We start from the raw sequence: 24314 nt of genomic DNA, 5'->3' as shown, positions 1-24314 counted from the left end.
CTTTGGGGGTCCCTGCAGGACCCAGACTCCCCAACCCCCACCCTGAGGGGTCCCCGCACCTCCCGGCTCCCCAGTGCCCCCCTTTCGGGGTCCCCCCACGCCCGGCCCCCCGATCCGCTGGCGGGGGCGTGGCGGGGGCGTGGCGGGGGGCGTGGCGGGGGGCTGGCCCCGCCCCCGGGGTTGGGCCGGCGACACCCGGAGCCGCCCCGCCCGCAGCCGCTGGCGCAGCCCCGGGGGGAACGGGCGGCGGGAGGAGCCCCCGGAGGGACCCCCCCGGCTCCACCGGAGCCCCCGCAGGGATCCCCCGGCTCCACCGGAGCCCCCCCGGAGCCGCCGCCCGCCATGGAGGGCCCCGCCGCGGGCAGGAAGGACCCGGACGGCGCTTACGGTACCGGGGCCGGGCCCTTTGGGGGTCCCCGCACCCCCCCCCAGCCTGCTGGGGGTCCCTCGGGGGGTTGGGGGGGATGTCTAGGGATGCCGTGGTGGGGGACCCCCCCGGGCTTGGGGACACCCCGGATTTGGGACCCCCGGCTTTGGGGACTCCCAGAATTTGGGCATCCCCAGGGTTTTGGGGACCCCCCCGGGCTTGGGAACTGCCAAACTTGGGGCCCCCACGGGCTTGGGGACCCTTGGTTTTGGGGACTCCCGGGCTTGGGAGGTGCCAGGTTTGGGGACCCCCAGGGTTTTGGCCCCCCACCCAAGCAGACGCTGTGCCCTCCTGGGGGTCCCAGCACCCCCTGCCCGCAGGGCGGGGGCTCCGCTGGGGTCTGGGGGGGCCGCGGGGCTGGGGGGGGCCGGGCCGGGGGGCTCAGAGCGACCCTCGCGTTGGCGAGTGGCGGCGTCGGACCCTTCCCCGCCCCGTGCCGGAGCCGCCGCCGAGCGGAGGGGCCCCACCGGGGGATGGGGGGGTCCTGGGGGGGGGGGTCCCCAACCTTGGGGGGCTGCTCCGGCCCCGGCCAGGGGGCTGCAGAGCGTGGGGGGACACACACACACCGAGGGAGTGCCGCGTCCCCTTCCCGGTGGGAACCACGGCCTTGCCGGCCACTGGATCCCCCCCAAAATGTGGGGTTCGGTGGGGGGGGCGTCCGCGGCGTCCCCGCCGGTTTTGCCGGGGTTGGGGGGCGGGGGGGTCCGCCCAGCCCTCCCCGAGCCCGGCTTTTGTTCCCGAGCCGCTCCGGCTGCCCTGACATCACCGGCAGCCTATGAGCGCCGGCGGCGATGCCGCGGGGCCGCGACCCCCCGAGCCGCGGCGAACGGGCTCATCCCGACGGCGGAGCCGCCGCGCCGCGCCCGTTACCGGTTCATCGCCTAAACGGGACCCCGGCGCGGGGGCCGGGCACCGCGGCGTCGCCGGGAACGCGGGCGTCGCCGACCTCGTGCTCGTCGCCGCTCGAAACCGGCGATTCTTGCCGCGCGTTCGCGCCCTTCGCCACGGTTTCGCCAGGCCAAGGTCGACCCCCCGCGGCGTCGGCGACCCCCGGCGACCCCCGGGCCCCCGCCGGTGGTTTGCGGGAGGCCGTTCGCCGCAGCCAGCGTGGGGGTGGTTTCATTTTTTTCCCCTACAAGGCCAGAAAAGCGGGAGCGAAGGGTCGCGGCGAAGCGGTTGCGCCTTCAAAGCCATGTCTGTGCACCGGCGGGTGGTTTTTTGGTGCGCCGACCCGGAGGCGGGCGACGGCACGCCCAGGGCGGCGCAGGCGAGGGCCGCGGTGCCGGGGTTGCCACGCGTCGGTGGCGGGGCGGCGGCATGGGGGGACACGGGGGGCACGGTAAACACGGTAAGGCTTCGGCACCCCGAGGGGGCTGCCGGGGGTCACCACGCTCGGTGGGGTGGGGGGCGTGGGGGGTGGGCACCGGCTGCAGCCGCTCGCCGCGACTCGGGGCTGGCGGAAGTTAGGCTCGATCAAGGAGGAAAAAAACAAACCCAAAATAGGAGGCGGTGGGGGGAAATAAAACCAAAACCAAAAGCGGCTGCGTTTTCGCCGCGGTGGGTTCACGCGGTGGGGGGGGGGGGCCGGGGGGGGCCGCCCTCGCCGCGTACCAGCACAACCAGCGCGACGGCGTCGCTGGCGCCGGCGGTTATGCCTTAATAACTGGGATAAACAGGTTTCCTCGGCGCCGGGTTGTCACCGCGGCCGGCTCGGCCGGCTCTGGGGGGTTTTAGGGGGGTTCTTGGGGGTCAGTCGTTCTGTGCTGCCACCCTCACGCCCCCCCCACCCCCCCCACATCCTGCTGTGGGGACCCCAGGTCGGGGTTTGGGGTGCGGGTTGTTGGAAAGGGTGGGGTGGGGGCTGGTGGGTGCTCCAGGGGGGCAGGGATCGGCCGGGGCCCCGAGCAGGGTGTGCCGTGGGGGGCAGCGCCCCCACACCCCGAAAGACCCTGCGGCACCCCAACAGCACCCCCAGAACAGTGTCCCTGCCATGGGGCTGCTCTGAGCCCCCCCAAAAAAAACCCAAAACAAAGGTGTCCCTGCCGTGGGGCTGCTCTGAGACCCCCCCAAAAAACCCCCAAAACAAAAGTGTCCCTGCCGTGGGGCTGCTCTGAGCCCCCCAAAACAGAGGTGTCCCTTCCGTGGGGCTGCTCTGAGCCCCCCCCAAAAAAACCCCAAAACAAAGGTGTCCCTGCCGTGGGGCTGCTCTGAGACCCCCCCAAAAAACCCCCAAAACAAAAGTGTCCCTGCCGTGGGGCTGCTCTGAGGCCCCCCAAAACAGAGGTGTCCCTTCCTGGGGCTGCTCTGAGACCCCCCAAAACAGAGGTGTCCCTTCCTGGGGCTGCTCTGAGCCCCCCAAAGGCACCCCAAAACAGTGGTGTCCCTGCCATGGGGCTGCTCTAAGGCTCCCCAAAACAGAGGTGTCCCTGCTGTGGGGTGCTCTGAGCCCCCCCACATGGCACCCCAAAGCAGTATCCTTGCAGTGGGGCTACTGAGAGCCCCCCAAAATGCACCCAAAACCAGAGGTGTCCCTGCCGTGGGGCCGCTCCGAGCCCCCCCAAAGGCCCCCCAAAGCAGCCATATCCCGGTCCGGGGCTGCCCCACGGCTGTGCCGGGGGCTCGCGCTGGCGCTGCCTTCGCTGGCTCCGCTCCCACCCTAAAAATAACCGAGGGGAGGCAGGACGGGCGCGGCATCGCCGGGGGAGCGCGGCGGGTCCCTCCGGAGAGCCGCGGCACCGGCCCCCCGCCCGTGCTGCTCCGGGGCTCTGCGGGACCCCAAACCCCCTGGGAACCCCTTGGCTCTGCCTCTGCGGCTCTTCGGCGCGTCCGAGGGGTTTCGGGTACCTTTGGGCAGGCTCCCAGGAGAGGGATTTTTGGAGAAAACAGTGCGGAAACGGGTTTTCCAAGGGGATATTTGTTTCCACGCTTGGAAAGCTGAGGTGCAGATGGAGGGAAACGGTACGGGGAGATCATTTTCCTCCCGATTCTGCTTCTCCCGAGGTTTCGGTTAAAGCGTTACGCTCCCTCCGCTTCTGCGTGCGGTGGGGGGAGGAGGATGAGGAGCCCCTTCCTCCCATCCCAGCCATCCCCTAAATTGTTTTTTCCATTCCTTCTTCGCCTCCGCAGGGACGCCGCAAAAATACGACCCGACTTTCAAAGGTCCCATCTACGACAGGTAAGGGAAGCCCTCGCGGGAGGCGGCGGTTTGGGCGGCGCCGCGGCCCGTCCTCGCGTCGCCGACCTTCCTCTTCCCGCTGGCAGGGGCTGCACCGACGTTGTCTGCTGCGTCCTGCTGGTCGTCGCCATCGTGGGCTACGTGGTGGTGGGCGTCGTGGGTAGGTACCGGCGCGGCCGCGCCCGGTTACGGCTGCGTCGGCGAGGTTTTGGCCGTAGGGGAAAGCTCGGTTCGGCGTCCGCGCCGGCGAAACCCCGCGCCGAGGGGCGTCGCGTCCTCCTCCTCCTCGCCCCGATGGGGACGGGAGGGTCCCCGCGGGAGGGTCTCGTGAGCGGCGGGGGGGTAACCACAACCGCCTCGTTCTGCCTCTCCCCGCTCAGCCTGGACCCACGGCGACCCCCGGAAGGTGATCTACCCGACCGACAGTCGCGGGCAGTTCTGCGGGCAGCAGGGAACCCCCAACGAGTACGTGTCCCGGCTCGCGGCCGTCGCTCACCGGCATCGCCGGAGAAACCGGAACCGTGGGGCGTCGCACGCCGCGGCCGCGGGACGGGCAGCTCGCCCTGCCCGCTCTCCTCTGGCTGCGGGGAGCGGCAGAGACCCTGCCCGCTCCCAGGAGGTGCAGGAAAGCACCGCAACGCCTTCCACCCCTTGATTTTTCGGGGCGGGGTTGGGGTTTTTTTGGGACCTTCCGCACCACGTGGGTCCCCTTCCCCTGGGCGCAGGGATACGGGTGCTTCCCACCGCCTCTCCCGGAGCAAGCGGTTCCCTGAGCCGGGCTTTTTAATTTTTGATTTTGCCCGGTTTCTTTGCAGGAATAAACCTTTCCTCTTTTATTTCGACATCGTGAAGTGTGCCAGCCCGCTGGTGCTGCTGGAATTTCAGTGCCCGACCACGCAGGTACCGCCTTCGGCCCCGGGAACGGCTCCGTGGCTCTTCGCTTCTCCCCGGGGAAGCTCTGGGTCGCGGCGGAGGGTGCTCGCGCCGTCGTCACGTGCAGCTCCGCCGCGTCCTCTCGTCCCCTCCAGATCTGCGTCAGCCAATGCCCGAACCGGTACCTGACGTACCTGAACGCCCACGGCTCCCGCGCGCCCGGCGAGCTCGAGTACTACCGGCAGTTCTGCGTCCCCGAGTTCAAAAACCTGCAGAAGGTGGGTTACGGAGCGTCGCCGTTCGTCCGTCAGCCCCGGCGATGCCGGAGCTCCCCGGCGCGGTGACGTCCGGCTCGTCTCTCCCCATCCAGGCTCCCATCCAGGTGTTGACGGACAAGGAGTGCCCGGCCATGATTATCCCCAGCACCCCACGTACGTCCGGAGGGCAAACGAGCTGCGGCGGGGCGATTAACCAACCCGCTCGCTTCCGTCGCGGGCGGGGGACGCGGCCGCTTGGCAGGCTGGCTCTTGGGGGGATGTGTTTTGGCGGGGTTGGAAGCTCCTGTTCGGGGTTTCCCGGGATCCAGCAGAGGTTTGTGACCACGGGGAGGGGGGTTTTGGCTCCTTTTCCGAGCGGCCGAGGTTTGCGACGCTGCTTTCCCCCCTTCCTCTCGGCCAGTGGCGCGGCGATGCCTCCCGGCCATCCGGGCCAAGAAGGGCGTCATCATGGTCGGCAACGAGACCACCTACGACGACGGCCGCGGGGGCCGGAGGAACGTCACCGAGCTGCTGGAAGGGGCCAAGTGAGTCCCCGCAGCCTTCGGCGCCGCGGTTCGCCGGGGCGAGCGGTTGCGGTGCGAACGCAGCCGTACCCGGGGGAGCCTCGTAACGAGCTGCTTCGTTATCGCTGCTTCACCCGCGTGAGGAACGTTCGGTTTTACGCGCCGGCGCTTGGTCACCGCGTTCGGTTACCGATTTATATCGCGGAATTGCCTTGGAAGCCCCGCCGCGGAGGCCGGGTCCCGTGTTGGCAAGAAATCCTGCACCAAAAGCCCGTATTCCGTGGTTGAAACGGGGAGGTGGAGGGTGGGATGAAGGCGGAGCCGCAGGGGCAGCTTGGAGGAAAAGAGTGCCGGGAAATCAGCCGGGGCCTCGTGGGATTTTCTCGTTTTCAGGGCGCCTGGCAGAGGGCCCTTCGGCGGGAGCGAGCGCGGGCAGAGCCGCGCGGGGGCTGAGCCCGGGCTGAAGCTCCTCCGCTTCTTTTTTCCTCCCAGCTTCTGCCTTCATTTGCGGTTTTATTTTTGTATTTTAGAAAAGCAAACGTGGTTCTGGAAACCAGACAGCTGGCCATGAAGATCTTTGAAGATTACACGGTTTCCTGGTACTGGATAATCATGTGAGCAGGGGCCGAGCAACGCGGTACGGCCGTCTCTCGCCGTGGGTAGCTGGACCGGAGCCCACGAGGGCCGACGCTCCGCCGTGGGCTTGGCGCCGCGCTCAAAACACGGGGCAGAGCTCGTGAATTAGCATCGTTTTGGGTTTTTTATTTTGCCTCGGCTTTTGCATAATTTCCATTCAAACAAAATGTGAGACGGCGGAGGGTGTTTTGGCGCAACTCAGACGCCGCTCGTGCTCCGTCGCCTCCGCCGTCGATGATTCCCGGTTTTAAAGCTTGAGGAAGGAGCGGGGACAAGCCGACCGCGGGGGAAGGCGGCGGCGACGCCTGGTGTTTGACGTGTCGCCGCCTTCCTCCCGCAGAGGCCTCGTGATCGCGATGGTGGCCAGCCTCATCTTCATCGTCCTGCTCCGCTTCCTGGCCGGGATCATGGTCTGGGTGATGATCGTGATGGTGATCCTGGTGCTGGGCTACGGTGAGTCGGTGGTTGGAGCTTCTCCCCGCTTTCCTCCTTTTAATTTTCCCTATTTTAAGTGGGAATTGCACAAAGGACGTTCACGCAGTTCTTCTACCCGAACGTCGGCAGCAGTGGGGTTGAGCGGAGGCTGCCGGCATCTCGGTCTCCCCTTTTCGGTGCAAATGTGGCGACTTTCTGCTTTTCACCGCAGGAATCTTCCACTGTTACATGGAATACGCAAAATTAAAAGGGGAAGCGGGTTCCGACGTCTCCCTGAAGGACCTGGGATTTCAGACAGACCTACGCGTCTACCTCCACCTGCGGCAGACGTGGCTGGCGTTCAGTAAGTCTCCGTCGTCCTCCGGGTGCGGGATGGGACGCGGCGGATGCGCCCCAGCCCCGGTCCCTTTTGGGGACTGGGCTTGGGAAGGGCAGAGCGGGGAGGTCTGGGGCCTTCTCGGACTCTTTGCAGCCCTTTGCAAAGGGTTGAGCCAAGGAGGGGGGCGTTGCTCGGTGCCGCCTCTGCCGCGGGACTGACGGGGCGGCTCTTCCCCTGCGGAGCGTTGGGTGCCGCGACGGGTCTGCTTGGGAAGGCAAAGGTGGGGGTGGCCGTGGGGCGCCGGCCGTGCCCTCGCGCAACCCGGGGCTCCCCTTCTCCTCCCAGTGATCATCCTCTGCGTCGTGGAGGTGGTGATCATACTGCTGCTCATCTTCCTCCGCAAGAGGATCCTCATTGCCATCGCGCTCATCAAGGAGGCCAGCAGGTCCGGGGGGTCCCCGTCCCCAGGCAGAGGTGGCCGTGGGCACCCGTCGCGGCGGGAGGACTCGGGGGCGGCCGGGCTCCAGCCGCTGAGCTCCTCCCATCACCGCGAGGGTTTGAACCGGGTTTGAACCGTCTTCTCGGCAGGGCTGTTGGTCACGTCATGATGTCGCTGCTGTTTCCGTTGTGCACCTTCTTCCTGCTGTGCCTTTGCATCGCCTACTGGGCCAGCACCGCCGTGTATCCTTCCCTCTTCCTCCTCCTCGCGCCTCTGCCCCCAGGGAAGGAAGCTGCTCAGAAATCAAAGGTCTTCCAGGGCGCTGAACATCTTGCAGGATTAGCGACGCACCCGTTTGCCAAACTGCCGGCCTAAGTCTCTTAAGTTTAACTTAAAACAAAACCCAGCGTAGGCTAGCGATCGCAGGAGGCTGGCGAGAGCAAAACCGAGGTAGATACGCCGAGGATTTGGGTTTGGGGTTTGCAAAATCTCCTTAACCATCGCTCCGCAGCTTCCTCTCCACCTCCAACGAGGCCATCTATAAGGTGTTCAGCGAGACTCCCTGCCAGTTTTCCGGGCAGACCTGCACACCAGAGGTGAGGACGTTGGGAAACTCATGAATGTTATGCTTAATCCGTCAGAAATAAGGTATTTTGTTATGTGAAAAATATTCTGGTGGCTATTTGAGCCTGCAAGCTCTTCCAAGTGAAGCTCTCCCTTTCTGAACTCATTTACGCCACGTTGTTATGTTTCTTCAAGCCGTTGTGTGCGCAAAGGTGACTTTTCGGTCTGAGCAAGCGCTACCGGGCGAAAAATTAAGCAGGATAATGCCTTCTGAAAGTCGAGATTGCGTTGGGTTGAGCAAAGGTGCCGTCGGTCTGCCTCGCGGCACGTCTCCAGCCGCCGCGGTGCCTGAGTGTCTCCTGTCCTCTCTAGACCTTCAACACGAGCAACGTCACCAAGCTGTGCCGCGACGCCCAGTGCCTCTTCGCGTTCTACGGGGGAGAGACGGCCTACCACAAGTATCTCATCGTCCTCCAGTTCTTCAACGTCTTCATGTTCTTCTGGCTCGCCAACTTCATCATCGCGCTGGGCCAGGTGACGCTGGCAGGGGCCTTCGCGTCGTACTACTGGGCCTTCAAGAAACCCGATGACATGCCCGCCTTCCCCCTCTTCTCCGCCTTCAGCCGCGCGCTCCGGTACGTCCCGCTCGAGGGGGGCTTGCGAGCTTCTTGAGGTTGTTCCCTTCTAACCGGAGCGATCTCTCCCAGGTACCACACGGGCTCGCTCGCCTTCGGCTCCCTGATCCTCGCCATCGTCCAAGTCATCAGGGTCGCTCTGGAGTACCTGGACCACAGGTTAAAAGGTACCGAAGCTGGAACGGCAAATGAGTAGACAAACGAGGTTGGCTTTTTCCGTGTTCCTTCGTGGCAGAGCGAATGTCCAGGGGAATAATTGCAGTGTTTCGGTAGAGAATCGAGGTTTTCCTTTTAGGATCCTCTAGTTGTCTCTTCCTCCAAGCGGCGTTTGCCGGGGTGGGAGCCGAGGGACGTGCCGCGGCTGCCGGGCAAAGTCAGCCGGCGCTGGGTCTCCGTACGGGTGCCAGGGAAGCCCGCGTCAGGCCGTACAAGTCCCGATCGTGAAACGGGAAGAGGATGCGAGGCTCATCCCGCCGCCTGCCGCAGTACCGGCCTCCCATGGAGGCTGAAAGCAGGGCTTGGGGGGGAGGCCGTGATGGGGCAGCGCGACCGTCTCGTTAGGGACCTCGAAATTGCTTCTGTAAGAGAAGGCGTCTCTCGGTTTGGCTGCTCACCCTCTCCCGGGGCGTTCCTCCAGCTGCAGATAATAAGTTTGCCAAGTTCCTCCTGAGCTGCCTGAAGTGCTGCTTCTGGTGCCTGGAAAAATTCATCAAATTCCTCAACAGAAACGCGTACATCATGGTAAGGGTCTCCCAGCGTCAATGCCCAAAGGGTCGGGACTACGGCGCGGGGGTCTCGGCACGCTTGGAGGGTTTTTTGGGTGGCTGTTGAGAACCGTGTCTCCCGACATCATGGAAAAACAAAAGCTTCTTTAGTGTTTGCCAGCTGTTTCACTGGAAAGCCTTGACCTCAGCCGAGTCGCTTTGACTTGATGATCTTAGAGGTCTTGCCCAACCTTAATGATTCTGCGACTCTGTGATTTTGGGAGGGACCTTCTCAGAGGCACCAGGGTGGGGGGGCTTCACTGGGGTCCGTGATGCCTGACCCGTCAGCGGATGAAGCAGCTCTTCCAGGGTGGGTTTTAGCCGAGTTTTACCCAAAGATGGGATTAATTGCACCCTCTTCTTAGCGCTGAGATTCAACGCGGCTCTGTTTCTCTCTTCTCTACCCCTTTTTTCCGGGATGCCCCCTAGATTGCCATCTACGGCACCAACTTCTGCACCTCTGCTAGGAACGCGTTCTTCCTGCTGATGAGGAACATCATCAGGTGAGGTCCCGGTGGGCGCGAGGGCTCTGCTCTCGACGGCAGGCTCGGGTTCTTTCCGAGTCCTTCTCGCCGCCAAAGATCAACCCTGCTGCGCCCGCCTTGTTTTCAGGCTTTCGCAGGGTTTCGTGCCACGTTCGCAACGCGTTGGCCGCCTCCTCCCACGCTTCCTTCTGAATCCAGGGTGGGGAGGGGATGCGGATGCTCATCTCTCTCTTTTGTTTCCAGGGTGGCTGTTTTAGATAAAGTCACGGATTTCCTCTTCTTCCTCGGCAAACTCCTCATTGTGGGAAGCGTCGGTAAGCGCTGGGGACTGGGAGTTTCTCCCGGGGGCGTGCGGCCACCGTAGGCTCTCGTAGCCGGTTACACCTTCCCAAAACCACCGCTGTCTTCACTCCTCCCATGAAACCGTTCCTTTCCGTCCCGTTTTACGTCTTCCCTGCACCCGTTTGCTGCCTTTCTTCTGCCCTGCGCCCCACGGCAATTTCCATCGTTTTGCTTTTCCAGGAATCCTCGCCTTCTTTTTCTTCACCCAGCGGATAAAGCTGGTCCAAGACACGGCGCCGTCCCTGAATTACTACTGGGTCCCTATTCTGGTGAGCCGCTTTCTTGTCTTCTGGTGAATTTAAACGTGATGGAAGGAGAGCCTTAACACAGCTGCCATAAACACCCCTCCGCTCGCTGCTTCTGAAGGACCTTCTTTGTCGAAGGTGTTTTCCCTGTCCCCATTGAAATAAGCGCTTTGTTTCGGCCAGCCACAAAGAGGCGTGTCGCCCTTCCCCTGCCGCCCAGACTGGCCTCCGTCCACCGTCGTCACTGAGGCCTTTTGTCCCGAATCGGGCTGGTTTGAACAGTCCTGCCCTGTTCGCTTCTCCCCCTTCCCCCGGGGAATGCGGGGTTCAGCAGGTTTCCTCCTCCCGGCCGAGGGAGCGGGGCTTTGCGCCCTTCGCGGACGCCAGGTCGCGGCGTGACCACGCAATTTCTCTTTCAGACGGTGATCGTGGGCTCCTACCTCATCGCCCACGGGTTCTTCAGCGTGTACGGCATGTGCGTGGACACCCTCTTCCTCTGCTTCTGTAAGTGTCTGGCTCCGAGGCTCCGTCTCCCGCTGGGCAGGAGTTCGTGGTAGCAAAACCTCCCTCCCTTTGGGGTTCGAACCCCAGAGTTGTCCAGATTTGGGGTTTGCTCCAAATTCCCATGGCCTCTCTGGGTGGTTTTCTCCCGCTTTTTTTCCTCTACCAACTCCTACCTGCTTTCCCCCGCTAGCAAGGGAAGCCCGCAGCCTGTCCTGGGGTCTTCCACGGTGTCTCTTGGTCTCTGTTTTGGTGCTTTGGTCTTGGTGGAACCCAACTGCAACTAACTTCTATTTTCCTTTTTGTTTTCTTCATCTTTTCTTTTTTTTCCCCCATTTTCTTTTTTTTCTCTTTTTTTTTCTTTTTTTTTTTCCTTCCTTCCCCTCTCCCTCTCATGTCTCTCTTCACATGTTCTCCATCCTCCACCTCTGCCCTGCCTCTCCCCGGCTCTTCCGCTGGTTTTCACTCTCCCCCCCATCACGGCCGCTTCTTCCCGGGGTTGCGAAAAGGTGAAGATCTGGAGAGGAACGATGGATCTCCCGAGAGGCCTTACTACATGTCCCCCGAGCTGAGCGAGATCCTGCTGAAGGGGAACCTAGAGCCTTCCAAAAGCGCCGATAGCCAAGGCTAGGGGCTGGCCCCGCGAGGAAGGCTGCGTGCCCGGGGGGCCGCAGGGCGCTCTCGGCCCCCTCCCTGGCCCAAGCAGCGTCCTCGACCCGCGCGCGGCACCCACGGCGCAAATCCTTCCCCTGGATGTTCGTCAAAGCCTCGAGGGTAGAGGGGGTGCCGATTCCTCAGCGCCCGGTGCTGTATCACACCCGCCTTCCTGCCCAATAATGAATATTCTTGCATCGCGAGGACAAACCTAGAGTCACCTAGAGTCAATCTGGGGGTCCCGCGTGTCCGCTCGGCTGCGGCGAGCGGCTGGCAGCCGGCCGGGCGCGCGCACGGGTGCCGATCTAGAGTTGTGTTTCGCGCTGAAGCGGAGCTCTTTGTTCCAAAGGACCGGCCGCGAAAAGGACGGGAGGAGGGGGCTGCTCTGCTCGCAGGAGGACGGCGGTTTGTGGGACGGGCCAGGCGGGTTCGGCAGCCCCCAGAACCGGTGTCGCCGCGCTTTTTCCCCCAGCAAAGAGCAAGGAGCCTCTTCCCTCGCCCCCTCTTTCTATGCAAAACCCAGGCTGGCGCGCTTCAAAAGGTTTTCTTTGTGAGGTTGCGGATCTTTTGTTCTGAAGTCTGTCGCATCAGCGGCGCCTCCGTCACGGAGCTCGCCCTTTTCGCAGCCGAAAACCCCCGGTCCCTCAGTTTAGCGAAGCGGAAAGGCGCCGCTGCCGGTTGCGAGCTGTTAAAGCTCAGAGCGGGCTCTTCCTCGCGGCGTCCCGCGTTTAAAATGGTTTCTCTCGCTGGTTGCACAGAGGTTTTGTCACGGCAGGGAGGCGGCGGCTCCTTCTGGGCTCCGCTTTTTCTCTTCCCAAGGTGGTTGATGGTTTGGCTCCTGCCCGCTCCAGCGCCGGTGGGGTGGAGGAGCCGTAGCCGTTAACGACTTTCCGTGCTAGCAAAGGCAGAGCCGCAGGCCGGGGCGGTTGCGGGAGGGGAGACGAGCTCCCACGCCGGCTCCGGAGACTCTGAATTGCCCAGGGTCCGTCAGGGGAAGGCGACGTGCGGAGGAGCGGCGGGGAAGGAGCGCGGTGCGCTGGCGGGTGTTACGCGCCGGGGACGCGTTGCGGCATCTCATCAGGCCAAAAAGAAATCAGAAGTTTGTCTGGGGGGCAGCTGCGGGGGGTTGCGGCCCCTACGGGAACGGCAGCCAAGCGCCGGCTGGGTCCTCGCCTCGTTTTCTCCTCGATAGCCCAGAAATAAGCGAGGTTTTTTTTAAAAAAAAGCCATTCTGGCAGCACGCAGCCGGGTGGTCACGGCCAGATCTCCCAGCACAAACCCTCCCGCGGGTAGAGAGCGCCGCCTCTTGAGTCGTGCCCTTGTAGGACAAAGCCGTAGCGTTAACGCTCAGATTTTCATCACGGAGAGACCCTGAAATCCCTCTCAAAATATCCCAGGGCGCTTTCACGCGACTCCGAAACTGCTGCTTTGCGGGCTGGTTTGGTTCCGGGTTTTCTTTTTTTTTTGGTGGCCGTGATTTTTCCTACCGCTCCTTGTTGGCGCAGCCGCGGCGCGAGCGGCGCGTTCGGTGCCGGGAAGACACCCAACGACTCCGTAGGCCGAGAGGGGCCGTGGCGCGCCCGGCGAGCGGCGCCGAGCGAATACCGAGCGGAATTGCTCGGCGCTGGCGTCTCGAGCCCTTTCAGCCGCACAAAGAGCGGGGAGGGCCGCGCCGCCGGGCTCCTCGGAGGGGAACCGCGCTCCTGGCTGGCAGGGCTCGAGGTGAAACCTCTTTTCCTACTGCGCCGTTAAACTTTCCCGCTGCAAAATACCCCAAACAAACCCCAGAACATGCAAATCTCGGGTTTCTTTTAAATAATCGCGGCCTGTTTCTGGACCGCGGTGCTCCCCGTGGAGCGGGAGAGGCGCGACCGCGGTGGTTTGTATGGCCGGGGGGGTTTAGCTGGGACGTGGGGAGAGAACACCATGGGGTGAGCCGCGAGACATTTGTTTCTCTCAGAGCTTCCGAGGGGAGCGGGACGACAGCACCTCCGGCTCCTCGCTGCGACTCCCGCCGCGCCAACCTCTCTGTCTGTCCCCCACCCCACTGCTGCGCGGGGCGGGGGCTTCTCTTTGCAGTGGAAGACCTGGAGCGGAACGACGGCTCGGCCGAAAAGCCTTACTTTATGTCGCCCGACCTGAAAAAGCTCCTGAAGAAGACGAACAAAGGTCAGCCGGACGCCTAGAGCCTGCCCTCGCCCGTCCCGCGCTTCCTCTTCCCATCCCGGCGCCGGGAGCAGAGCTGCGGGATCAGGCCTGGCGCTCAGCATCGTTTGCCCCACGTGGAAATCTCGTTCACGACCCCAAACTGCCACCTCCTTCCCCCGCCCCCGCGGCAGGCAAGCGGCGGAGGGGGGGGTTCGCTGGAGAGAGGAATGGGTTATCGTTAACGATTTCACCTTAAATCGTCGGGGTCGCTCGAGGAAGAGCGCTCTAGCGCGTCCGCTTCCGCCCAACGCGTCGCGGCTAACGTCCCGCCGGCTCAGATCCGGAGCTGGGGATCTCCCGGCCCAACCGGGCGCCGGCAGCGGCGGGGAAACGTCTCCGACGCACAGGGCAAAGTTCCCTCGATCCGGGGTGTCGAGAGACACCGAAACGAGATTAATTGGATTTACACCATTTTATTTGATACCGGTAAAAAAAAAAGAGGAAAAAAACCCAACCAGATGGCCTTCCCTTCGGGCCAGCCGCGTCCGTCCCGCGGCGCTTGGCTAAACCCAGGCTTAGCGACCAGCTGCGGGGTTTAAGCGGCTCCTCGGCTTGGTTTTTATTTGTGCCCCCCTCCGAATATCGCGTTGCAGTTGTTGGTTCTTACCCAGCGAGCTGAAACGCGCTGAAATCGCCTTCCTCCTCGCGCCACCTTCTGGAGACGCCTCAGGGCCCGGCTCCGGGGTTGCGCTGAGCGCTAAATCGTTAGGAAAACGCAAATTGATTAGTTTGAGAAGGGCGAAGGCGGAGGGAAACGAGGGGCTAATGAGCAGGGCTTGGGTGTTAGGGCCGGGTATCCCACCGAACCGCGTCTGGACGCAAGCCCATACGGACAGACGGACGCTCTGTACAGTTATTGCATCTCTCTAGGACCGACAGCTTCTAGCGCTTCCTCCCCCCAGAGAATCCTGCATTATCTATTACAAAAAGATAATAATTTACAGTGAAGCCTTCCCTAACTGTCGAACAAAACGCTTTGCTCGTGGGATGAGTTTAGGACGACCTGCTTGGGAAAGAAGTAATGTATATATGTGTTTTGGGGGGGGGGTTTAGGTTAATATTAGGTAATTTTAAGCAAACCAAATGACAAACAACAGGTTGCCTTACATCCACAGATGCCGCGGTGTCGCCTGGGCTTGGAGCCGACGGCTGAGGGGAAGGTCCAGGCTTTTGGCAGCTCCTGTCAGGAGAGAAAGGGGGGGGGGGGGGGCGAGAAAGAAATTAAAAGGGGTTAAAAATCATTAGAAGGCAAAAAATTACCAAAATTAAAGCACCTCCTCTGACAGGCGCAGCTGCCGAAGCGTCCCTGGGCAAGAGGAAGCTCGCCCGGGTCTAGTCCCCACCGCAAACTGTGCTTTTTTTTTTTTTTGGGGTGGTTTAAGTTGTTTAAGAGTAAAGGCACTGAGGCTTTGGCGGAGGATGAAGCGGCTGCCGGAGCGCGGGGGGGCAGCGGCGGCTCCCGGGGTCACGCGCCCCTCCCTGCCTTAAAACACGCAGACCCTCTATCGCAAACGTTTGCTTAGCCACCGTTAATTTGTGCCGAAGGATCTATTTTGCTGCTTTTTATACCTATTTTTTAGTAATCTTTAGATCCCTGTAGTATTTTTGTAAGATACAAGGAATGTTTTCTATCCGAACTATTAAGTGGTTTTGGGGGTTTTGTATATTTTGCTTTTAATAGCCGTTTCAGTTCCGTAGCCGCGATTTCGGTCCCTTCCACTTTTATTTTTGGGACTGATTTTGAAACACCTACCCGGCAGCGCGCGGAGACGGAGCCGCTCTGGGCCGGGGCGGCATCGCCGGCGTCTGCGCAAAGGCGCTCGCTGGAGCCAAGCGCCGTCGCTTCTCTGAAGCGCCTTCTATTTCCCGGCATCTCGAAGTAGCCGATCCGACGCTTGGGGGGAGAGCTGGAAAGAAAAGGGGGAGGTAAAGCTGAAAAACCGTGAAGGTAAAGCTAAACAGGGTGAAGGTAAAGCTAAAAAGGGTGAAGGTAAAGCTAAAGAGTGAAGGTAAAGCTAAACAGGGTGAAGGTGAAGCTAAAAAGGGGAAGTTTAAGCTAAAAAACCATGAAGGTAAAGCTAAAAGGGCGAAGGTAGAGCTAAAAAGAGGAGAATCCTGTCGGTTTGGGATAGGGGTAAGTGGGAATAATTATTAAGGGAATAATTAAGGGAATCTTTGCCATTTCCAGCTATCCTAGCACGTACAAGAGCATATTTTCTGCAGCCTGATGCCATTTCTGAGTGACTTATTTCTCTCCTCTCCCATCCTTGGGTAGGTTTTGAGGTGGTTTGTTTTATTTCCTGTTTGAAATCTTGGTGTAGAGGGTAAGTTTTACTCGGGCTCCTCAGCTTCGGCCGTTCCCTTCCTGTGTCCAGACACTTTGGTTGTGGAAATGCTGCCCAAAATAGCGGGGAAGCAGCGGGAGCTCCGTTCATTCGCATAAACAGCCCATAAGCAGTAGAGATTATTTAGGTCTGGAAATAGAAATGTTGAAATAAAAGAATAAATCCAGCGAAATGTGGTCTCTGGGCCGCGGGGGTGGCTCTGCCGCGTTCTGGCAAGTCGGAGTTTGAGGAGCAGAATTCGGGGTTCCCGTTTCCAACGCGCCGAAGGAGTTGTTTCAAAGCCGACAACCCCAGGGGCCGCGCTCGCCGAGAGCTTCGGAAAGCGGTGGGGGGGGCAAATCATCCCGTAAACTAGGGGGTTTTGGTAAAAAAAACAGAGCCACTCAGGCGAGGGCAGCGCTCCGGCGGGATTTTAGTGTGCGGAAAGGCTTGGGTTGTTTCTTTGGTGACATCTCCCGTGCAAAGCTGTGTGTTTAAAGGCATTAATTTGTCTGTCTTGAGGAATAACCGCGCTCTTTTCTGTATCGAGATGCAACTTTTCCCCCTATAAACCGCACATGCTCCAAATCCTTCCCCGAATCGGGCCAGGGCAAGTGAAAAAAAACCTAAAAATATGCTAAAAACAGCGGGGCTGATGTTCTATGAAAAATATTCCTCCTTTTTTAATGTATTTCTGAGGCATTCAGCTACGCAGCGGGGCTCCTGCGCGAGGCCGTACCCCCGGCAGGAGCGCCTGTGCGCGTTCCCCGCATCATCAGGCGCGTTCCCTGCGTCGCGGCCGCGAATAAAAGTGCCTCTTTGGACCTCGCCTGGGCCACGCGCTTCCTTCTGACCTGCCGGGGCTCCGCCGCGGCGGCAAAAGCCTCTCCCAGACTCTCCTCAGCCCTTCGGAGAGGGCTTGGGGGTGGGGGGGACCCCTCTGGGGAGCCGCCGGTCCAACCGTGCTCGTTAGTTCCTCTTCGTTGCGGCTCCTGCTCGCCTCCGACACATTTATCTGCCCGGCGGCGCGGAACAGCTGGAGAAAGGGCAGAGCGTGACTGATACGGCTGGCTTTCACCCCAAAAACGGGCCGTGGCGGCTTGCTGCTACGCTCACCTGAGCACTCGCCTTCCTGTTTTCAGAGTTCAGGGCTTCACCGATTTGGGGTTTCTGACCTTGTAGGAGGCGTTGTCGAACAATCCTTGACCCGCAGAAGACGGTGATCTCCAGCAGAGCTTTAATAGGCGGGTTTTTTAAGGAGCACGCGTTGATTTGGACACCTAAAATCATTAAAATTCATACTCGAGTTCAACAAAAGCAAAAGACGGCTTTGAGATCGCTCCCCTTCCATGCTACAGCGGGGAGAAGGAGCTTGCGGGCTCGTCCTGCACCCCAAAGCTCGCGCCGGCAGGTTCATCGGCACGCGGCGAGGCTGTCCGGCTCTTTCCCCGGCCGCCGAGACCGTGAGAGCTCGTAACGAGTTACCTCTTAACGAGTTACGGCGGGAGGCGCGGCGGCGGCCGGGTGGCACCCTCTGCCGCCACCCCAACACATCGCAGGCGGCGGCTCCGCGGAGGGCGACGGGCACCCGTCGGCGTCCGCTGCGGGACTCGAGCCCTGCTCCAGACCTACCCTATAGATCAAGGCTATACATCAATTATAGATCAGCCCTATAGATCAGCCCTGTATTGCAGCGAGTCCCGTCTTGCCACGCGGGCCAGTGGCCCAGCCCTGCTGGTGGCCGCCCCAGGCATCAGACTGCGGGGTTGGGGTGGTGGGGGGCCCTTCTTGGGGACCCACCCCCCTTCCCTGGCCCAAAGGGTTCACCCCCCCGAGGCCTCAGGGCCCCGAGGGTGGGCACCCCTGCATGCAGCCCCTCGGGGTGCCCTCCCTGCACCCTGGCAGCCTTTGTGCCCCACAGTCCCCTCAGGCCAGCGGCCCCCCCCCAGATCCCTGATCCCCCTCAGACCACCAGCCCCCCCCGAGATCCCTGACCCCCCCCTCAGGTCACCAGCCTCCCCCAGATCCCTGACCCCCCCCTCGGGCCAGTGGCCCCCCCAGATACCTGACCACCCCCCTCAGGTCACCAGCACCCCCAGATCTCTGACACCGCCAGAGGCCACTGGCACCCCCCAGATCCCTGACACCCCAGAGGCTACCAACCCCCCCAGGTACCTGACCCCCCCTCAGGTCACCAGCACCCCCAGATCCCTGACCCCCCCTCAGGCCACCGCCCCCCCCCAGATACCTGACCCCCCCTCAGGTCACCGCCCCCCCCAGGTCCCTGACCCCCCCTCAGGTCACCGCCCCCCCCAGATCCCTGAGCCCCACTCAGGCCACTGCCCCCCCCAGGTCCCTGACCCCCCCTCAGGTCACCGGCCCCCCCAGATCCCTGACCCCCCCTCAGGCCACCTCCCCCCCCAGGTCCCTGACTCCCCCTCAGGTCACCAGCCCCCCCCAGATCCCTGACCCCCCCTCAGGTCACGGCCCCCCCAGATCCCTGACCCCTCCTCAGATCACCGGCCCCCCCAGATCCCTGACCCCCCCTCAGGCCACCTCCCCCCCCAGGTCCCTGACTCCCCCTCAGGTCACCAGCCCCCCCCAGATCCCTGACTCCCCCTCAGGTCACCAGCCCCCCCCAGATCCCTGACCCCCCCTCAGGTCACGGCCCCCCCAGATCCCTGACCCCTCCTCAGATCACCAGCCCCCCCAGATCCCTGACCCCCCCTCAGGCCACTGCCCCCCCAGATCCCTGAGCCCCCCAGAGGCCACCACCCCCCTCCAGATCCCTGACCCCCCCTCAGGCCACCGGCCCCCCCAGATCCCTGAGCCCCCCAGAGGCCACCACCCCCCCCCAGATCCCTGACCCCCCCTCAGGCCACCGGCCCCCCCAGATCCCTGACCCCCCCTCAGGCCACCGGCCCCCCCAGATCCCTGAGCCCCCCAGAGGCCACCACCCCCCCCCAGATCCCTGACCCCCCCTCAGGCCACCGGCCCCCCCAGATCCCTGACCCCTCCTCAGATCACCAGCCCCCCCAGATCCCTGACCCCCCCTCAGGCCACCGGCCCCCCCAGATCCCTGAGCCCCCCAGAGGCCACCACCCCCCCCCAGATCCCTGACCCCCCCTCAGGCCACCGGCCCCCCCAGATCCCTGACCCCCCCTCAGGCCACCTCCCCCCCCAGATCCCTGACCCCTCCTCAGATCACCAGCCCCCCCAGATCCCTGACCCCCCCTCAGGCCACCGGCCCCCCCAGATCCCTGACCCCCCCTCAGGCCACCGGCCTCTCAAGCCCGTTCCCGCCCCCCTCCGGGGAGGGAGGGGGGAAGAGAAGGGGCGGGGCCACCCCTCCCGGCCCCGCCCCTGACTCCCTCCTCCCCGCGCCTGCGCAGCCCCTCCCACCCAGCCCCTCTCCCATACGTCACCCTCCCGCCGCGCTCCCCTATTGGCTCCTACCGGCGCGCTCCACGTGACTCGCACACACACAGGGCCCCGCCCCGCCCGCCTCGCGCACGGCCGCGCGCCCCCCGCCGGCGGCGGCCCCGCCCCCCGCGCTGCAGTCTCGCGCCCCGCCGCACCGCGCACCCGCACCGCGTCCCCGCACCGCGGCCTAGGCCTCGGCCCCGGCCCCGGCCCCGGCCCGGGCCCCGCGCCCCGGGAAGCACCGCCCCCCCTCCCCCCCCGCCCCACCGGTAGGTAACGGCGCTGCCCTCCCATCCCCCGCCGGCTGAGGCGGGACGGGGGGCGGGGACGGGCGGAGGGGCCGCGGGGGAGGGCGGGTAGGCCCGAGTGCGGGGGGGGGCGGAGGTGCGTGTGTGTGTGTGTGTGTGCGTGTGAGTGAGTGTGTGTGTGTGCGCGCGCGGGGGGTGGGGGGGTGGGGGTGACCCGGCCCCCTTCCCTCCTCCTCCTCCTCCCTCCCTCCCTGCGCGGCCCATTGTGCTGTGGAGACAAAATGGCGGCGGGCGGCCGTTGGGCCGGGGGTGAGTGAGGGGGGGGCCTCGGAATTGGGGAGGGGGGCCCCGCACCCCCTTCACCCCCAGCACCCCGCACCACTCCCCTCCGCCGCCCCCCCCCGTCACGCCGTGTGTGTGGGTGGGGGGGGGTCGTGGGTGGGGGGGGGTCGTGCCGTGCTCCCCCCCCCCCATTTCCCGCCGCTTTGTTCTCGCCGCTTTTGCAAATGGCGGCAGCGGCTCGCCCGCCCCTTCGCCCCCCTCCCCGCACCCCCCCCGCCCCGGGCCCTCGGTTCCCCCCGCCCCACGCGTGGGGACGGGCCGTGCTACCCGGGCCGGGCGGGGAGGAGGGGAAAGGGGGTCCTGGGTGATGGGAGGGGTTCCTTCCCCACCCCGCCGGGGACATAGTGGGTGATGAGGGGGTCCCTTCCCCACCCACCCACTCACACCGCCAAGGGAAAGTGGGTGATGGGAAGGGTCCCTTCCAGACACTGCTGAGGGAAAAGTGGGTCCTGGGTGATTTGGGGGGGGGGGTCCCTTCCCCACCCACCTCACCAAAGGAAAAGTGGGTGATGGGGGTGGTCCCTTCCCCATCCACCCCACCAAGGGAAAGTGGGTGGTGGGGGGATCCCTTCCCTACCCCACTTGTCACGCTTCTGGGGGAAAAGTGGATTCTGGGTGATGGGGGGTCTCTTCCCCATCCACTCACCCCTCCAAGGGAAAGTGGGTGATGGGGGGGGGGGGGTCCCTTCCCCACCCGCCCCGCCGGGGGAAGCAGCAGCTCCCCGGGGCCCGCCAGCTTTTGGCGGTGCTGGGAGGTGGGTGCGCGTGGGGTGGGGGGCAGGGGTGGGGTGGAAACGTCCCTTTTGGTGCGATTTAAGCCCCCATCTCCCCCCCTCTTACAACAGGACCGCACTCTCCCGCCCAAAACTTCGCTCTCCAGGGCTTTATCTGTGCTCTCCCATCGCTCCCTTGTTCTCCTCCGTCCCGGTCCTTGCAGCCGCTCGGTTTCTGGATTGGGAGGGGAAAAGCAAATCCCTCCTTACGTGTTGCTGCCGCTTCGCAGGAGCCGATGGCTTTTGTTTGCCGTTGCCGGGTCGGGCAGGTAGCCTTGTGGTGGGGGCAGAGGCTGCAGGCGTCCCGCGGCCTGGGGCAGCTTTGCGCAGACAAAACCTGAAGGCTTTGCGCTCCTCCGAGCATCCTCAGGTACGACAGGCCAAAAACACAGCTTAAAAATGCCAAATCCTTCCTTAAAACATAAAAGCTTTCCCAAATGAAACGCGCTTCTTCACCTGCCTTGAACTTACCCGCGATCTGGGGCAAAAGTCTCAAACTTTTGCATCGTTTATCTTTTTTTTTTTTCTCCTCCGCCCCCCAACAAACGTTGCGGAGAGTCGGCTCCTTCCGTCGGAAGACTCGAATCGAGTGGAAAGTTTGTTGGTGAAATCAAGCTGGTAGTGGAAATCGTAGGAGGGAGAGAGCAGAGCAGGCGAGGCTAAAAACGAGGGTGGAATTTCAAACTTTCTTCTTTTTCCTCAAATTTTCAGGAGGCTCAGCATCAAGAGCCGTGTCAGGAACTGGGCGTTATCGAGCACCTTCGTGTTTTTACCTTGTTCTGTGGGTTTTTTTCCCCCCAAGAGGCGTGAATCCCGCGACGCCGCAGCCTCAGCTCCTGGGCTCTCCCTGGGAGCAAACGTCGGTGATTCTGAGAAGAGCGATAGCGCCCGCCTTTAGAAATCCCAGGAAACGGGACTCTCCTTTTTCGGGCTGTTGTAGTAGTTTCTGGCTGTAGAAACATGCGCCGCTTGGTCAGATTTCACCTCGTTTCTTGGAGGAAATTAAGGGAGCTTTAAGGAAAATAGCCGCTTACTGAGCGTACGAGTTCTTTGGGGTCGCGTGGAAGGAGCAGCGTTGCGGGAGGCTGGCGCCCGCAAACGTGGGAGGATGCCTTCGGGGTGCCTGCAGGTGGCTGGGGAATAATTCCACCTGGTCAGCTGGGTTTAATTACAATTAGATCCAGATTTGTAACGACACCAAAGCCGTCCTGCCCGTAAATATTTGCAGGATTGGGATCGGAGGGGTATTTCTGTGTCGTAGAATCCGAGCCCGTGCAGCGATGGCGGCTCGAGGAGACGAGTTTTCCCTGATATTTTTTCACCCTGGAAAACTCTCCGGGTCGTGATCCCTGACTCCATAGAACGGGTGGCGCAGCGGGGCCCTGATTTTGTGTGGTTTTATAGAGGTACAATGGCGTTACTCTAGCAAAGCGCTAAGTATTTGGGCAGTTAATTATTTGTTCTCTTTTTAATTACCATTCCAGTATCTCGGACGATTTCTACTTCAGATCAGGCGGGCTGACGTGCGGTTTGTGACAGGTGAAAGGCTGGGTTTGTGAGCCGTGCGTACGGGGCAGGTTCCAGTGGGGGGAAAGAAAGCCAAGGGGAGCTTCGGTCTGGTTTAATTTTGAGTGAAACCCGTTCAAAACGGAACGACTCCCAGAGAAGTGGGGTTTGGTTGCGAGCTCTGGAATATTTGAGGTGCTGTGTTTGGAAAGCCTGAGTTACCGGGAGGTTTTGATGCGTGCTCCGCTGTAAAACGAAGTGAAACGGCTGGTGGACGCGGGTGACCATGACCTTCATCATCTTCAGGCGCTGAGGCTCTTCCTTTGCCTCACCCGCGCTTTTTGAGCGGCGCTTAACAATTCTCGGAGTTCCCGCGAAACCTCGGCTGGTTGCAGGAGCGGGGTTGCGCTTACGGGTAAATCAGGAGTTTTCTTAGAGATATTTGGTCAAATTAATGTCGGTGAACGACGCGACCGCGGATTCTCGCGCCCGTCGCGTGGGAAACGACGTTACTGACGCCGAAGAGCCGATCCCAGCGGGTGCGAGGAGGCGTTTTGATGTCCTTGCCGGCAGGCCGCTCGCGTCCGAAGGGGCTCTGGGGAAGCTGCCTTCCCCCGCGGGGCGGGAGTCGCTCCTGCAGGACACAAACGTGTCTCCGCTCGAAGGCCCCTTGGCTAAAACGGGGCAACAAAGCGCTTGAAGCTTGACAAAAGAAGCTCGCTGCCCCAGCTGGGGCTCGGGCTGCGGGAGCGGGCTGGTTCCCTTCGGAAACGAGCTGTTGTGATTTCGGCTTTATCCGTTGGGTTTGAGAAGTTGCGAAAACCAGATTTCCTGGTGTAAATTTATACCGTTCTCCGCCCGATAAAGTACGTGAAGAGACACGATGCATCTACCGAACTTGTCTCGTGTCGATCCTGATTCAAAGCGTGGCCGTAAAATGAATTTTGGGGTAAAAAGCAAGATGGCAGAGAGATTTTTGTTTTTTGCAAATTGTTGCGTCCGAGCAGCGCGAGCAAAAGTTATTGCCTCGCTCGGCAACCAGGCGACGGCACCCTGGTTCTTCACCTCGTGGAATTGTAGGCTGAGGATCTTCCCGGCGCGTACCGGGGAGCGCTTTGCCTTCCGTGCGCTTTGTCTGAGAGCCACGAGCGGGAGCTTTGGACAAAAACTGGCTTTAATGGGAAAGGAGCCGAAATAATGCGCTTACGGCCGCAGACGAGACGTTGGAGGGAAAATCAAGCGGCCTGGGGTGTCTTTTTGCTTCTTGGGGGGGGTGGGGTGTCTCGTGCGGCGCACTTGGCCGTCGCTCCGCGGCCGAGCGGGTGGTCAAACCGAGCGGTTGATCGTGGAGTCGTTAAAGCTCGGTGAAGGCCTCCAAGATCGAGTCCAACCGCCAACGCCGAGCTTTGCGGGCGGTTCTGCGCGCGTTGGGGCGACGGCCGCGCGGCGGACCTGGCCGCGCTCGTTACCGTGGGCCCTACCCAGGTCTTAAGATCGTGAGTCGTGGAAAGCCGGGCTTTCGCTAACGAATTCACGGGCTCATTTCCATTATCGCTTCAATTATCGGCGCCGGTTGCTCCCGTTCCTGCCTACCCTCAGCCGGTGGGGACGGACCGTCCCGCCAGCCTCGCTAACTGGTTTTCTGTTGCTTTCAGATTACAGAAGAGTGTGGTACCGGTACGTTTTTTTGGGGGGAAGAATCTAAATAAGCACGTTTTGACCACTTGGGCAGACAGTCAAAAGCAAAAATGGTAAGGATCGGGAGGTTTTGGACCTGTAAGAGAAACACCCGTGTTTCGGCTCTCGCTAAAACTCTCCCAAAATCCCTTTTCAGCGACCAATGCGTATCTTTGTGAACGACGACCGCCACGTGATGGCCAAACACTCGGCCGTTTACCCGACGCAGGAGGAGCTGGAGGCGGTTCAGAATATGGTGTCCCACACGGAGCGAGCGCTCAAAGCCGTGTCCGACTGGATCGACGAGCAGGAAAAAGTCAGCGGGGAGCAGCCAGAGACGGAGTCCATGGAGACGGCGGCCGACGAGGAAAACAAGGAGGGAGGGTAAGGACCATCCTGGAAAGGGCGCTCTGGGAATTGGCACCACCGTCTGTCTTAGGCGAGCAAAAATCGCCTCGCTGAGGTCGGGAAGGTTGTTCTCCCTGGCTGTGGAGTTAAGAGGGATTAACTAACCTGGGGTTGAAGCCACCTTTCCCCG

General features: G+C 62.2%; 2 protein-coding genes and 1 long non-coding RNA gene across 16 annotated transcripts in view; 2 read left to right on the top strand and 1 right to left on the bottom strand.

Moving 5' to 3' along the window:
* Nucleotides 1-181: 181 nt before the first annotated feature.
* Nucleotides 182-15994, top strand: SLC44A2 (solute carrier family 44 member 2 (CTL2 blood group)). Of its 4 annotated transcripts, XR_010370371.1 has the most exons (23): nt 183-388; nt 3554-3602; nt 3689-3762; nt 3983-4067; nt 4418-4502; nt 4631-4753; nt 4846-4906; nt 5154-5277; nt 5787-5870; nt 6233-6345; nt 6539-6670; nt 6992-7091; nt 7235-7327; nt 7597-7681; nt 8022-8284; nt 8357-8451; nt 8922-9025; nt 9478-9551; nt 9777-9847; nt 10056-10144; nt 10540-10624; nt 13355-15431; nt 15514-15994. XR_010370371.1 is itself a non-coding variant. In XM_064437219.1 (22 exons), the coding sequence occupies exons 1-22, from the start codon at nt 343-345 to the stop codon at nt 11250-11252; spliced, it is 2157 nt and encodes a 718-aa protein (XP_064293289.1). In that variant the 5' UTR covers nt 182-342; the 3' UTR covers nt 11253-11485. The 4 variants fall into 4 exon arrangements, 3 of the variants coding, with proteins under 3 accessions (XP_064293289.1, XP_064293290.1, XP_064293291.1); XM_064437219.1 differs by lacking the exons at nt 13355-15431; nt 15514-15994 and adding an exon at nt 11131-11485 and having other exon boundaries at nt 182-388; XM_064437220.1 differs by lacking the exons at nt 183-388; nt 13355-15431; nt 15514-15994 and adding exons at nt 1730-1775; nt 11131-11485.
* Nucleotides 15729-19549, bottom strand: LOC135310133 (uncharacterized). Of its 2 annotated transcripts, XR_010370373.1 has the most exons (4): nt 19498-19549; nt 17293-17440; nt 16924-17087; nt 15729-16843 (listed from the first exon to the last, which is right to left on the bottom strand). It is a non-coding gene; the product is annotated as an uncharacterized LOC135310133 (long non-coding RNA). The 2 variants fall into 2 exon arrangements; XR_010370372.1 differs by lacking the exon at nt 19498-19549 and having other exon boundaries at nt 17293-17692.
* ILF3 (interleukin enhancer binding factor 3) overlaps nt 19333-24314 on the top strand; it is a 17769-nt gene continuing 12787 nt past the window's right edge. For 4 of the 10 annotated variants that reach the window (XM_064437214.1, XM_064437211.1, XM_064437212.1 and 1 more), the window contains exons 1-3: nt 19679-19787; nt 23755-23850; nt 23934-24160. In XM_064437214.1, coding sequence (XP_064293284.1) covers nt 23848-23850; nt 23934-24160 — 230 coding nt within the window. In that variant the 5' untranslated portion in view covers nt 19679-19787; nt 23755-23847. Of the gene's footprint in view, nt 19500-19678; nt 19788-23754; nt 23851-23933; nt 24161-24314 lie in introns of those variants that run through there. The other 6 variants (XM_064437213.1, XM_064437208.1, XM_064437216.1 and 3 more) reach the window with 3 other exon arrangements.

The sequence above is a fragment of the Phalacrocorax carbo genome, chromosome 30 (genome assembly GCF_963921805.1).
Source record: "Phalacrocorax carbo chromosome 30, bPhaCar2.1, whole genome shotgun sequence".
Taxonomy (NCBI): Eukaryota; Metazoa; Chordata; class Aves; order Suliformes; family Phalacrocoracidae; genus Phalacrocorax; species Phalacrocorax carbo.
This window is presented reverse-complemented; position numbering and strand designations above follow the sequence as displayed.

Coding starts and splice junctions, on each gene's coding strand:
- SLC44A2 (XM_064437219.1), top strand. CDS start 343: ATGGAGGGCCCCGCCGCGGGCAGGAAGGACCCGGACGGCGCTTACG. Junction 5,278..5,786: donor GAGCTGCTGGAAGGGGCCAA/GTGAGTCCCCGC, acceptor TTTGTATTTTAG/AAAAGCAAACGTGGTTCTGG. Junction 7,328..7,596: donor TACTGGGCCAGCACCGCCGT/GTATCCTTCCCT, acceptor ATCGCTCCGCAG/CTTCCTCTCCACCTCCAACG.